Source organism: Gracilinanus agilis, chromosome 2, assembly GCF_016433145.1.
Source record: "Gracilinanus agilis isolate LMUSP501 chromosome 2, AgileGrace, whole genome shotgun sequence".
In the NCBI taxonomy this organism is placed as follows: Eukaryota; Metazoa; Chordata; class Mammalia; order Didelphimorphia; family Didelphidae; genus Gracilinanus; species Gracilinanus agilis.
In genome coordinates, this window is record NC_058131.1 from 64,183,871 (window position 1) to 64,198,742 (window position 14,872).

Sequence of the window (14,872 nt, forward strand, 5' to 3'; positions counted from 1 at the left end):
AAGACCTAGAGGAATGTGCAGCCATTTCACATTTGTTTTAGAATCTGTTCTCTTCCCTGTTGAAGCGAATTTTGCCAGGTGGAAGAGATCTTTTTGTAGCACATTTCTGTGAAGGGTTTACACTATAACAACCTGTGATTTAGAACATTAATCTGCTTTGACCATTTAATTTATAATGTTTCCCTGTGTTCAGGCAGCAATTCAGCATTCCTTCGAGTGGTGAGATGTCGATCTCTCGCTGAAGAATATGGTTTGGACACTGTTAACAAGGATGAAATTAGTAAGTAGATTTGATCTTCAGACTTTATCATATTGCCTTTAAGTAATTCTTTCAAAAAAGCTTTAGCTTTTTTTCTGCACATTTCAATGTTGGCACTCAGTCATAGGCAACCTCACAGAGATGACTATTTTTATTCTGTAGTACATGGTAGGACCCCCTATGGGGGTCATGTGAAGCCTTCGTCACTATGACCCTGCCTAAACTTGGATAATGTGTAAATGGAATTAGCTCATCCTCATTCATTGTTAAGACTAGCCATCAGAAATAAAGTCATCCCACCCAACTTAGTGGGGAGGAGATGTTACCCACACATGACAATAAGTAACAAATCAAGAACAAGGGACTGCCCTTTGGGCAGTCCAAAACAATGTTGAGGCTGCCATTTCGTCAGCTTGAAATTAGAGGTGGAGGCAGGAAGTGACAAAAGCTGCTGTCTTTCAAATATGATGGTAACTTCCTGTGGAGGAGTTGGCGTTTTGAACTTGGTGCCGAAGAATCTCTGCTGAGACCTCAGACGGCTTCCCCTCTGAATTGTCACGTGGGTAAGTTAGGCTGACTTCCTTGGCATTTCTAGAGTCTCTACCTCAAGGAGGCTTCTTTGCCTCTCTAATTGTCAAAAGACTTTGTGGCTAGTAGCCTTGTTTAATTAACCTCTAAATCCACATCCAGGCAGGACTGTGGTCCGGGCCAGATTTTCTCTCTCTCTCTATTTCCCTACCTTCAACCTTCCTAATTGTAAATAAACTTTTCTATAAAAGGCATTCTGACTTGAGTCTATTTTAAATATGGAATCAAGCTAATCTGATTCCTGGCAACCACCATACCTTAAATATTTTAAATTCCCCTCTTATAATAACCTTGGAAAGGTTTCCAGTGCTTCTGTAGCAACAGTTTTTAGAACCAGAAACTGTATTTTTTACATCCAAAAAGTGGTAATCAACCTTCCTAGGGTTACCTGAACTTGGGAGGAAAAAGACTTGTGCTTTTGTATGCATTTACATGTAGAAAGCCAGATGATTAAAATATATTTAAAATTCTTTTGAATTATTAAAAATTTAATTTAACTTAAAACAGACTATCAGTTAAATGAAATGAGTAGTGAAGTATTAGTTGTAGTTCAGTTATGAAAAAAGATAACTTTCAGATTCATATCTGAATTGAGCTTCAAGTGACAACCTTTTTTTCTTCACTTTGATATAATTTTACATTTTAAAATCAATGGGGGGGGGGGGGGGGTCAAGATGGCGGCTTAGACACAGCAAAAATCAGTTCCTCTGTGAATATTCTTCTACACCAATCATAAACAAAGTGCTTCAAGGGGGACAGAAAACCAAATTCAACAATAAGATAGAGCTGTGGAACCCTCCTGTTCATTTCAACTTAAATCAATTCTTACATTTTAAACATACAGATCCTCTCAAAACCCCTCATGAAATTTTTATTGAAGAGAATTTAGTTCACAGTTCCAACCAAATCAACAAACATTACTTACTATTTGGAGAACACAACAAGTATAACAGAGAATTTAGGAGTATAATATATTTGTTTCAAATTAATTTTTTAATCTAGTCTCTTATTAAACAATATAATGAGGTATAGAATAAGTTTCTCCATAGCACATTTCCTATGAAAGGTATGCTTATTATTCAGTAATATTAAAAAGCTCCTTTAAAAACAGTATTCTAAGAAATATTTAGTTCAATAGGGTTAATAAGATATGTATTGTCTATAATTGGAAAATTCTCTTCCAGTGACAATAACAATTAAGGGAATAAATAACAAATTAGTGACATGACAGTACCCCCACTGAACTACTGATAGGTTTAAATTTTGTTCTGTCATTCTCTGCTTCACAAATCTAGATTTTTTAATTTTCAGATTTAAATAAATACTTACATGTGGTTAATCACGTAAACTTTAGAGTCTGAAACATTTATATTTGAAGCAAAAAGTGATTTTTTTTCCCTCTTTAATCATAGTATATACTATCTCTCTAAGCCATACCATAGATTCATCAGTGAAACATGTTTTATTGTTGCCTTTTGTTGTTACTTTACTGTAATTACAGGATACGTCCTTCCCCATGGACTTATCCATTACTACCACTAAATGAGCCTTCCCTTCTAACAGCAACAACCACAAAACATTTCAGGAAAACTTTAGATATTCTACTTTTCCTACACCCACCTGTCTACTGTCTGGTGGGATATGATTCCACATGAAGAGATTTATTTTGATGATTTGTGCCCTCCATGATTAAGGATAGTAGAAGTATTCACATACTGATTTTTACCATTGAAGGCCTATGTAGATAGTTATGATCGTTAATTTTTACGTGCGATACCAGATATATTTATAAAGTCTGCTATTAGGTCACAGTTACATGATAATCAAAGAATTAGAGATAAGCATATTGCCAAATAGAGAGCAGAATTAAGAAGTCAAGGAATATTATAGAGATGGATTTTTTTGTTAATTCAACAATCGTTTGTCAATTGCCTGCCATTATTCAGGTGCTTTGGTAGGCACTGGAAACTCAGATATGAAACCAAAACTATCCCTGCCCTTAAAATGCTTATGTTCTGCTGAGGAGACTCCACTTTAAAAAGAAGCAATCATTTCTGTTGTTAGTTTTTTTGTAAAGACTGATTTGGGTTCCAAATGCCTTCATTTTGTGCTTAATTATTTTACTAGTAATTGTTTTGCTACATACAGTGTGACCTTGAGCAAACCTCTGAACTCTTTAGGCCTTAGCAATGGAGTGCAATGGAAAGAATGCTGAGTCTGCAGGCTAGAGTCCCTCGGTTTATAGTCTACCTCTGCTCCCTTTCTGACTTTTGGCAGATAACTTCACATATCAGTGCCACAGTTTCTTCATTTGAAACAGAACTTAATATGTGATCCTATAAATTTGAATGATTCTTGCATTTCTAATTCCTATAATCCTACTCTTTAGCAATATGTAATACTTTAGTAGTGAAATCATCTTCTGCACTAAAACTAGTTATGTCCTAAAGTATTCTATCTATTACATTTTTTTTCTCCCAAGTATTTCTTATTGTGTGATATATTCAAATAAGATTTATTTTCTCCCTTTGAATTTTTTAGCTTCCAGCATGGATAACCCAGATAGTGAGATAGTATTATACTTAATGATACGAGCAGTTGATAGATTCCAGAAACAGTATGGAAGATATCCAGGTAACTATTTCATGAACATCATAACTATCAGCAAAAGTTCAGATTTGTAAATTATATCCAGAAAGTACTTTCAGAGAATTTGCTTTAGGGGAACTTATATTTTTTTAGGGGGAATTGATTAGATTATGAACATTTTACAGTTTTCTAACCCTGCCTTTAAAATTTTTTAAATGCTAATGCAAATATTTGCAAAACAGATTGATAGTTAAGGACATGCAAACACTCCCTTCTTCCTTGTGGCCTTCCCTGATTCCTCTCCCTCAAAATTATTTTCTTTCTTTGAATTCTCATAGCAGTTTTTTCTCTCCCATAATAATCATTATAGCTGCTGTTTGTAGACAATACTTTAAAGTTTACAAAGTGATTCCCTTCTATTCTCACTTGATCCTCACAATACTTAAGAGGTGCTGGTAGTAGAGGTGGTATTATTCTCATTTTACTAATGGGGAGCCGAAAAGCCATTTATCAGAAAGCCACTTATCCTTGCTCCCATAGGCAGGAAGTAGTGGAACTTTCACACCCTCCTGTGAATTACTGTCTCCATTTACTGGATTAGTGTCTGGAACATATTTTATTTATCTTTGTCTCCCTCACAGCATTTAGGACAATGCCTTCCACATACTAGATGCCCAGTAAATATTCATTTTTTGAATGGAAAGAGTTTAATTCTGAGTTTGACAATGCTGGGGAGTTAGCTATATAAAATATATGAGCAACTTTTCAATTTTTTTCAGTTTCTTATATCCCTGACTTAGTATATGGGAATCAGAGAATGTTTTGGTAATCTCGAGGTCTAGTATTGTACTAGAGAGATTATCATCAACAAAATTAGTAATATTATTTATAGTCACCGTTGCACAGCACAGTGTATAGTATAAACCCTACCTGAAACCATCTATCTCCACCTCCCCTCACCCCCCCAGCTTGCTATTTTAATTGACTCGCCTAACATGAACCTCTGTTACTGTACTCATGCCAGCTATCATATTTGACTCAAGAGGATTAAGAAATAAATGTAGTTTTAGATTAGAATATTTTTTAAAACTTCATTTAGGTTATAGCTGCCTTTTTTCCTTTTACATTATTTCAATAAGAGCAGGAATGAGTGTTTATATACTGAATAGTGTAACATTTAGGTCCTGAACTTGATAGGCTTTGTGGTGTAGTCCCAGAATCAGAAAGACCTGGGTTCAAATGCTTTCTCTCAGCACATTGTAGAAGGGTCACCCTGGCCAGGCCACTTAACTCCTCAGTGCTCGAGGCCCTGTATGAGACAGAGTAGATGCCAGTCTGCATCAGCAGAAAGCAGAGACAAAGTCCTCACCAGGTGTTCTCTACGCCATTGTACTCAAGTCTCCAAGCCTGTGCAGTTCCCTTATGAATATTATGTAGAATGTAAGAGTGCATAAAGATTATAAAAAAGCTTAAGAATAAATATAAGCTAGCCATTAATTGTTGATGCAATTTGTCTTTAAATGAAAAATAAATTTATTTTATTAGGTGTTTATAACTATCAAGTTGAAGAAGATATAGGGAAATTGAAATCTTGCTTGACCAGCTTCCTTCAGGAATATGGTTTATCTGTAATGGTAAAAGATGATTATGTCCATGAATTGTAAGTAATCTCTTTTTAGTAGTAGTCACAATAATAATAGTGAATTATTTTAATGGCTTAAGACTAACTCAGAGATGTTTTTCTTGGTGTTTATGTAGCTGTCGGTACGGAGCTGCTGAGCCCCATACAATTGCAGCATTCTTGGGAGGTAAGTTTTATAGAAAAGGCTCATGTTTTATTATATTTCTACTTGACTACTTTCTGAGAAAGTAAAATATTTTACCTTTTAAGAAAACCTTTGCCATATAAGCTAAAGTAGAATAAACTTTTCAGTTGTTAAATTTCTAATGATAGAGGCTGGCATTAGGCAGTGAAGGATAGTAATAGAACCCTTAGACTCTGAAATCTTGTTCTCAACAGTTAGCACTAGTTAAACATCAAATCATGCATTAGTCAAGCATGAATTGCAGAATCTGTATTGCTGATCAATTACTCATTCTGTATCATCAATCACCTGTACTGGGCATTGGCTTTGTGCCCAATCTCATTTTATTCATTACTCATATTGTTCTTTATTTACTTTAGTTCTGAACTATTAGACATAATTAATTACCTAAAATGGTCATCTACTGGGCTGCATCTGGTGCCACCTCCCACCCCCCCTTTCCAGAAGGGTCGTAAGACGTCTCCCATTTTGACAAATGATGACAAGGTGGACAATGGGGGGAACATGAGACATGCATACCAAGGACTCTGGCAGTCCAGAAGGATCTCCCAAACCTGCTCATACTCTTTATGATGTATGTGTCAAACCCAAAACCACACCTTCACCTGGATTTTGCCATACCCATTTTCCAGGGTTTTCTGGAAAGGTGATGATTTCTCTGGAATGGAAGATAATAAGCCCCCAGACCCTAATTAATATGCAAACTCTTATGGGGGAGAGGGAGCTGCTACTCCATACCTGGAGGGCTGCTATTCTGTCAGCTCTAGAGAGCCTACTCTACTAGCTCCCAGGCTAATCTATCAGCCCTCCAGCTAACTGAGTAGCCCCCAGGTTATCCCATCAACTATTAGGCTATTATACCATCTTAAAAACCTCTTCAAATAAAATTCTTTTCTTATATCTGGACTGAACAGAGTTTGAGTCTCCCATTCTTGGGGTGAGATCCTGCTACAAATTTGAATGTTTCTCCCATAACATTACTGGATAAATATTCTAGACTAAAGTCCTCTTCCAATGGTTTCTAATGGTGTAGAGATGACACTGGGTTCCTGAAGGTTTTGCCAATGGAATGCAATCTCTGGTAGTCCTTGTCATACTGGAAAGAAAGAAAGGCTTCAAGAACAGGCCCAATGACAAGCCCAACCTTTTAAAGGGGATTTTCACCAGATCATCAGTAGCAAGCAGGCTGATGGATTTTTCAGTCAGAGCAACTCTGAAGTATCATCTACTAAATTGTCTTCTGACAACTTAGTAGATCTACATTATGCACTATGATTAAGAAATCCCCATTCTAATAAAATCATACATCTTTCAAGTATTTAAGTAGTTAACACGACAGCTAAAACTTACATTGTTTTCAATTTTAATAGTCATGATTAAAACTTGATTAAAAAGCATATCTTATATATATAGAATCCAGCAAAGGCTTATTTTTTTCCCCTGGGGTTGTTAATGTTTATAATCAATGTAATTAATTACTTTAAAAATTCCTTTTAAAAGGATTATTTCCTAAGTAAGGAATTGAACTATGTCCTAAAAAACCAGACTTTGAATAATTTTTTTCTCAGACAAAAATTGAAACCAAATCCATTATTTTTTAAGGCAATGAAGGGGAGAATTTTAAAGTAGAAATAAAATTATGCCAAGGTATCCAGTCATTTTAAAAGTATAGTTAATAACTAGTCTCCCAGATGTAATCTCCAAAGCTTATTAATTGGCTTGAAATTTTTGTTTATCTTTTTAAAACCATGTGATCAAAGTAAATTGTTTTTCTTAATAGAAAAATTGCCTTCATCATATATACCTACGTATATATGATATACAATATACAATGCAATACAATATTTAAAAATCCAATCTTGGGGCAGCTGGGTAGCTCAGTAGATTGAGAGCCAAGCCTAGAGACGAGAGGTCCTGGGTTCAAATGTGGCCTCAGACACTTCCCAGCTGGGTGACCCTGGGCAAGTCACTTGACTTCCATTGCCCACCCTTACCACTCTTCCACCTAGGAGCCAATACACAGAAGTTAAGGGTTTGAAAATGTAAAACAAAACAAAACAAAACACCCAATCTCATTGAATTTTACCCCTCTTTTTCCGATTGGGTCAGCTTATTAATTATAATAATAACAATTATTATTGTATGTTTACTAAGCCCTTTGAGATATAGAAATTTAGGGAAGTTGTTATGCAATACCAGAAATTTGGTATTCAATAGTCACAAATAATAACTGATCATTTGGCAGAACTGACCAGCCAGCTGTTAAAGTGTCCTCGTCGACACTGGGGAAATGTCCTCCTTTTGCATTTGAAACGAAGCTGAAACTTACATATGACTTGCTCATGTCCCCGTTTTCATCCTACATAATCATATCCTGTATCTCGATAGGTGAAGAAGTTCTGTTCAGAGTTTTCAGCGATGTAGGATGGAGATTTTTGGGGTTTACATTTTAACAAGTAGTTGACGTAACCTTATAGTATTCCAGATACCAAAAAAAGGCATCAGCCTCTGTTTAATTTATCTTTTCTTCTCTATTCAAAGTTCACAATATTTAGAGAAAAAAGTCCCAGTCTTCTCTCCCTATACACACATCCTCTACATACTGTAGTCATTTATTTCATTGATAAAGGGGTCTGCTGGTGAGGAGACATAGCCTTTAGCAATGCTAATCACTAACTGTTTAGCAACATACATGTGAATGTACACACATGCTAATAAACACAATGCATGTCCACACAATCTAGTATACATATAAACACATACATATGTGTGTGCATACACACACATACACAATACACATAAAATACATTTAGAGCTTAAATGTCTTGGTTAGGATCACAGAGATATGTCAGAAAGGGGTCTTACACCGAGATCTTTTACTCAGAGGTTGGTTCTCTGTCCATTATACCACGCTGTGATCATATTTAGAGGAAATACACCTTTTAACCTATTTGCTTTAAAACATGATGTAAAAAAGAGCTTGTTGTCCTCCACTTTTATATAGAGATATTTTTTAAATGGCATCTTGGGACTTGACATTAATATGATAGAGCTGTACATTTTTTTCTTAATTTAAATTTTATACAACTATGGTGAGCTATTTTTAAAACATTTTTCTTTTTAAATTTTTCTTTCATAGGAGCTGCTGCTCAGGAGGTTATTAAAATAATTACAAAACAGTTTGTAATTTTTAATAATACCTATATTTACAGTGGTATGTCACAAACCTCAGCAACTTTCCAGTTATAGAAAAAATTACTGTATGTTAACAGCATGCTAATGCTTAAAATATTAATTAACTTCAGGTTGTACTAAGTTCTGTGTAATTCTGCTAATACATGGTGGCTAAATTGTTTCCTTATTAAACATTAAAAGTGATTTTTAAAAAAAATTATGATGTCATTCTTGATTATTTTGGAGGGGGTAGTAATATAGCCAACGTTTTTTACAGGCTACTCATGCTGAATTTAATTCAATAAATGTAGTATGGTATTTGTAAATTATCATCATCTTTTTATAAATTAAAAATGAATTAAAAGAATACATAAAATGTTAAGAGCTGGGAAGAATCTTAATCTAGTCAAACTTCCTCATTTTGTAGTTGAGAACATTAAACCATCTACATGTATTCTTTTTTTTTTAACTTAAACATTTATTAATATTCATTTTTAACATGGTTACATGATTCATACTCCTACTTTCCCCTTCACCCCCCCGCACTCCTCCCACCCATGGCCGATGCACATTTCCACTGGTTTTGTCATGTGTCCTTGATCAAGACCTATTTCCAAATTGTTGATGGTTGCATTGGTGTGGTGGTTTCGAGTCTACATCCCCACTCATGTCCACCTCATCCCATACGTTCAAGCAGTTGTTTTTCTTATATGTTTCCTCTCCTGCAGTCCTTCCTCTGAATGTGGGTAGCATCTTTACCATAAATCCCTCAGAATTGTCCTGGGTCATTGCATTGCTTCTACATGTATTCTTGATCCCAGGACCTCTCTTCTTTTGTGATTCTTGCTCCATTAGACTTCTCTCTTCTCATACATCTTCAATCTCACCTATTTTCTTTCTTTTTTTAATTAAAAATTTTTATTTTCAGTTCTGCATTCTCTCCTTTCTTCTACTTCCTCCCCCTACTCATTAAATGGAAAAGACATGAAAAAGGATACCCATTATCCATATGAAAACATACAAAACATTTCCACATTAGCCATATTGTGGGGTGGGGGAAAGGCAAGAAAAAATAAAGTGAAAAAAAAATGCTTTAATCTGTACTTAGTTAATCAGTTATCTCCCTGGAGATGGATAGAATTTTTCATCTTAAACCCTTCAGAACTTTCATGGATCATTGTAATGATCAAAGTAGCTAACTGTTGAGATTAAAATTCTATGGAGAGAGGGGGCAGCTGGGTAGCTCAGTGGAGTGAGAGTCAGGCCTAGAGACAGGAGGTCCTGGGTTCAAACCCGGCCTCAGCCACTTCCCAGCTGTGTGACCCTGGGCAAGTCACTTGACCCCCATTGCCCACCCTTACCAATCTTCCACCTATGAGACAATACACCGAAGTACAAGGGTTTAAAAAAAAATTCTATGGAGACTGTATATTAATTTATAATTATTAAATAGTGATAGTGGTTTGGCGAGAGAAAAGGCAGATAATCACTTAACTAATCTGAACTTACCACTCACTCCATGACTCTGTTTACTAGTAGAGCTGCCCCACCAGGAAAGTAAGAAAAGAGACCATGCTGCTTCCTAGGCAAGAGAGCACAAACTTCTTTGATCTAGCACTTATATTATACCCCAGTGACAGCACTTTTTCTGGGTCTCCCTGGTTGGACAGACTTGACCTCAGTCCCGTTTGGGCTGATTTTCCAGATGCCAGGAGTCATGTGGGACTAGAGGCAAGTGTCTTCTGGAATGCCAGGGAGCCTCAGGCTTTATTCTCAATCAAAGGGTTGGGGGTGAGACTGAAGTGGATTTTCAAAATTTTCCTTTTAAAAAGGAAAGAGGTACAGATTGATGTTAAATTCATACCTATGTCTTTCACAGATGATTCTCAGAACCATCTTTAGACTCTCACACATTCCTCCCTAATAGGTTCTCTGATCCAGTGACACTGGCCTCCTGGCATGCCACAAACAAGACATTTGATCTTTTGGCTCCAGAAGGCTCAGGGCATTTTCACTGACTGTCCTTGATGCCAGGATTACTCTCCCTCCTTCACACAGACTGTTGACTTTCTTGGCTTTCTTCAAGTCCAGGCTATTCCATCTTTTACAGGAAGCATTTCCTAACCCCTTCAAATTTCAGTGCCTTCCTTCTATTAACTATCTTCTGTTAATTCTGTATATAGCTTGCTTTGCATTTGCTTGTTTGTATCTTGTTTCTCCCCATTAGCTTCTAAGCTTCTTGAGAGCAGGGACTATCTTTTGTTTCCCTTGGTATCCTTAAAGTTTAGCACAGTGCCTGGCACATAGTAGGCATTTAATACGTGTTCAGTGATTGATTGTTGATTAATTTGAAACCAAATCTTCTGATACTTAAGGAGTATTTTTTTCTATTGTCACACCAACTTCTCTAAGATCTTCTCCAGAGACCATAAAACAGGCACTGTTCCTCTAAAGAGGATTTAGAATCTTGAAGCTGGCCATTTAAATGCCATTCTAAAGAGAATGTTAAAGGAATGATTGCTTGGCCATTCCCCAAGATATTAGCAGTCAAAAGACAAGCACATTTCTCAAAAAATAATGGTAAACTATTTACAATGAAATCAAAGAAAGCTTCAAATTATTAATGATATCAACAACAGTTTACTAAGCATTTATTAGCTGGTTCCATGCACTGTGCTAAACTCTCAGGACACAAAGGCAAAAACATGTCCTTGCCTTAGAAGAGTTCACATTCTAAATAGGGAAGAGAACAGGTAGATAACTAGGAATATATACAGTAGATGGAAGGTAGTCTTAGAGGAAGGACTTGGGAGAGAGGAAGAGACCCTGAAGGACCCCAAGTAATGGGATTTCTGCTGAATGTTGAAGGAAAATAAAGGATCACCTAACAGGAAGGGAGGGAGAGAGGGGTGCCTTCTAGTCCTGGAGAACAGTGACTGCAAAGATGGGAGGTGGATTGGAGAGCTCATGAAGAGGAATGAAATGTAAACAGTAAGAAGGAGATGCCTTTTTTTCAATCCTTTAAAGCACTAATAACACTAATATGTGCTATTTAAACCTAGATGGTTGGGGATTTGTGGGGGGAAAACTGGAGATTTGTGACTGAGAGTTATGAGCAAAATTAGAGCCGGACAAGTAGAACTGGCAGTCACGAGAGAGGATAATGGAAACCATGGGAGTTGATGAAATCACCAAGCAAAACAGTATAGAACAGGGGTCGGCAACCTTTTTTGGCCATGAGAGCCACAAACGCCACATTTTTTAAAATGTAATTTCGTGAGAGCCGTACAGTGCTCACAGTGCGCACTCCTGTAACAGCGCCTGAAAAAAAAATGGACTTTATGGCTCCTGCAGAAAGAGCCATATGTTGCCGGCCCCTGGTATAGAAGAAGAGGTCCCAGCAGAGAGCTTCGCAGGACACCAACAGCTAGGTGTCATGCTGTGCAAAGAAAGAGCCATGGATTTAGAGCCAAAGGATCTGACATCGGGCTTAGCGACTTAATATTGATGATGGTTTGCTCAAGACACTCTTCCCTCACCAGACTTCACTTTCCTTGAATGAAAAATGAATGGTTTGGACAACATTTTTTTAATGATACCTTCAGTTCTATGGGCCTCTGCTGTTCAAAAGCATTTCCGTAGCACCCCATTCCCTATAGAAATAAAGCAGAAAATCCTAACTGGGGATGAATTCAGGCCCCATACAGCCTGGCTCCCATCTGCCTTCCAACTTCATTCCAGCCTACTCCTTTCTGTGTATTTTCCATGTAGCTAGTCTTTGCATCTCCTTGGATTTGCCCAAGTGGTCTTTGTTTCCCGTCTCTACCTCAGAAACCAGGCTTCTACGTCCAAGGCTCGCCCTCTTTGGTGAAGCCTTCCCTGCCTCCCACCTGGTAGTGTTCTTTCTTGCCTCAGTTTACCCTGTATTCGTGCCCATTTGTATACAGGTTGTAAATGTCACACCCTATAACAGCATAACATTCATACTACATTTGGATCATACAGTCTCATACTGTGTCTTGCATTTTGTAACATAATGTGTCATACCCTGTAACCTAGTAGAATGCATCATGTGGTTATACCCATAACATGTTATATCATGTGACATGCCATGTGGTGCGTGACATGTAACAACATAAATGCTATACCCTATAATATGCCATAGTGTATTTCATCCTATGTCACACCATACCATGTAATAATCCTGTAACTTCAAGACATGACACACCTATACATGCCACATGCATATCACACAAAACCCACATACAAAAACGTGTCACACCCTATATCAGCATAATGCTATGTCCTGCAACACACTATCATATTATTTCCGTTACACCTTGATATGTTACATGCTAACAGCATGCATGTCATAACACCATACCATACGAGTTACAGCCTGTAAGAACACAACAGATCGTCTATCAGAACATCCTCTAACACATGACACACTACGGGCCTGATAGGCTGTAATCCTGCGGGTGGGGCTATACAGGACTTCCCCCTCCCCCGCCCCATCCGGTCTGACTGCTCCCCCAGATCTGGAGATTTCTTTTAGAGATGGAGTTGGGGAGGGAGTGCAGACGATATTCCTTTCCTGTGTGCGGAGAGGTCAAGTGGATGCAGCGGAAGTCCCGCCCCCAGGGGAAATTGCGTTTCCCATTCCCGCGGGAAATGGAGAATTGAACACGACGGAGGTACTCGGAAGTCTCCCTAAGGCTGAGGGTTGGGCCAGGGCCTTCGGTGGGGGTGGGGGTTGGGGGGAGGAGGATTGGAGGGGTGTCCTTTGGAGAGTGTGTGTGAAGCCTCTTCCCTGCTCAGAGCACAGAGAGCTGAGGCCAGGCCTAGCCGGAGCCCGCAGATTGACCTCCCCACTCTCCTCTAGGTCACAAAGGCCAGGGAACAGGGAAACTGAGGCTCGGGGTGGGGATGGGGCTAGAGTCTGGCAAAAACCAAGCCACGGATAGAATGACGTATAGCACCCTGCCTAGTGCCCTAGTACCCGCACTTAATAAACGCTTATTTCCTCCTCCACCTCACCCCGCCCCCTACTTTTTTTTTTTTTTTTTAAACTCTGCACCTTTCCTCCCAGAATCAATACTGTGTATCGGTTCCCCGAGTGGTAAGGGCTAGGCAATGGGGATTACGTGACTGGCCCAGGGTCACACAGTTAGGAGGTGTCTGAGAGCAAATTGAGCCCAGGACCTCCTGTCTGTAGGTCTGACACTCCATTCCCTGAACCCCTCCTTTTCCTGACTAGAGGAGTGCAGGCTCCTTTGTCACCCTGTGCCCTTCCTCATAGACAGAAGGAAAGGGAACCGGCCCTGGATGGAATGAAGCCCTTTGGACTCTGGAAAGCCTGAGCGGTGTGTGGGGGGGGTATGGGGGGTAGAGGGTAGAGGGGATAAATGTTGATCATGGTTTCTGCCAGGCCCTTCCTTCCCCCAAAGCTCTCCCAGGGTACCCTGGTGACCCTGGCTTCTTGACCTCCTGACCAGCTATGGCCTGGCCTGGACCCTCAACCCAGATGGCTTCTGTCATCTGTGGACCCACCACGCCACGCCACACTGGAAGAGGCTACCAGTTAGGGAGTGAATTTTTGGGGTCACTACCTACTAAAGGCTGTAGTGTTGATAAAGGGGTGACAGGAAATGCAGAGCTGAGACCATAGATCTGAGAAATAGTTGAGATAAGCCTTTTTTTTTCCTTTTTAAGCTAGGTGGTGCTTTGGACTTGGAGCATAGAAGAAAGACCTGACTTCAAATTTGTCCTTAGGCAAGTCTGATAACCTCTCTCCTCAGTTTTCCTCATCTATAAAAGAGGGGTGATGATATCACCTACCAACCAGGAGTGGTGGTGAGAATAAAATGAGATAATATTTGTAATGCCCTCACAAACTAAAGGACTATGTAAAGGCTAACTTATTATTCCACATGAGGTAATGGAGTGAGGCCTTCTTTACAAGACAAGAACCATTTGGGGGGATTTAATTAAGGGCATGACCCTTGGTGATATGAACTTAGTTTTATATAAAGTTCAAGGTGATGACATAGCTACAGCTTAGGGATTAAGAGAGAAGATACCTTGACAATTGTAGAATGTTTGAACTTGGAGAGAGACCTTTCATATCATTGTGTCTAAACTCCTCATTTTATAGATTGGAAATAGCTAAGATTCAGAGATGTAAATAATTAGTTTGTGGTTTTAAAATAATATTATTTTTATTTTTAAAAAATTCTTATCTTGGGGCAGCTAGGTAGTTCAGTGGATTGAGAACCAGGTCTAGAGATGGGAGGTTCTGAATTCAAAGCTGGCTTCAGATACTTCCTAGCCTTGTGACCCTAGGCAAGTCACTTAACCCCCATTGCCTACCCCTTTCTGCTCTTCTCCCTTGGAACCAATACACAGTATGGATTCTAAGATAGAAGGTAAGGGT

At 38.5% G+C, this 14,872-nt stretch overlaps 1 protein-coding gene across 1 annotated transcript in view; it reads left to right on the forward strand.

Annotated features, from left to right (window-relative positions):
* NAE1 (NEDD8 activating enzyme E1 subunit 1) overlaps window positions 1-8,639 on the forward strand; it is a 55,437-nt gene extending 46,798 nt beyond the window's left edge. The window contains exons 16-20 of the mRNA XM_044663232.1: window positions 194-280; window positions 3,389-3,481; window positions 4,982-5,096; window positions 5,195-5,244; window positions 8,402-8,639. Of these exons, the coding sequence (XP_044519167.1) occupies window positions 194-280; window positions 3,389-3,481; window positions 4,982-5,096; window positions 5,195-5,244; window positions 8,402-8,511 (455 nt within the window). The 3' untranslated portion in view covers window positions 8,512-8,639. The remainder of the gene's footprint in view (window positions 1-193; window positions 281-3,388; window positions 3,482-4,981; window positions 5,097-5,194; window positions 5,245-8,401) is intronic.
* Window positions 8,640-14,872: the final 6,233 nt, after the last annotated feature.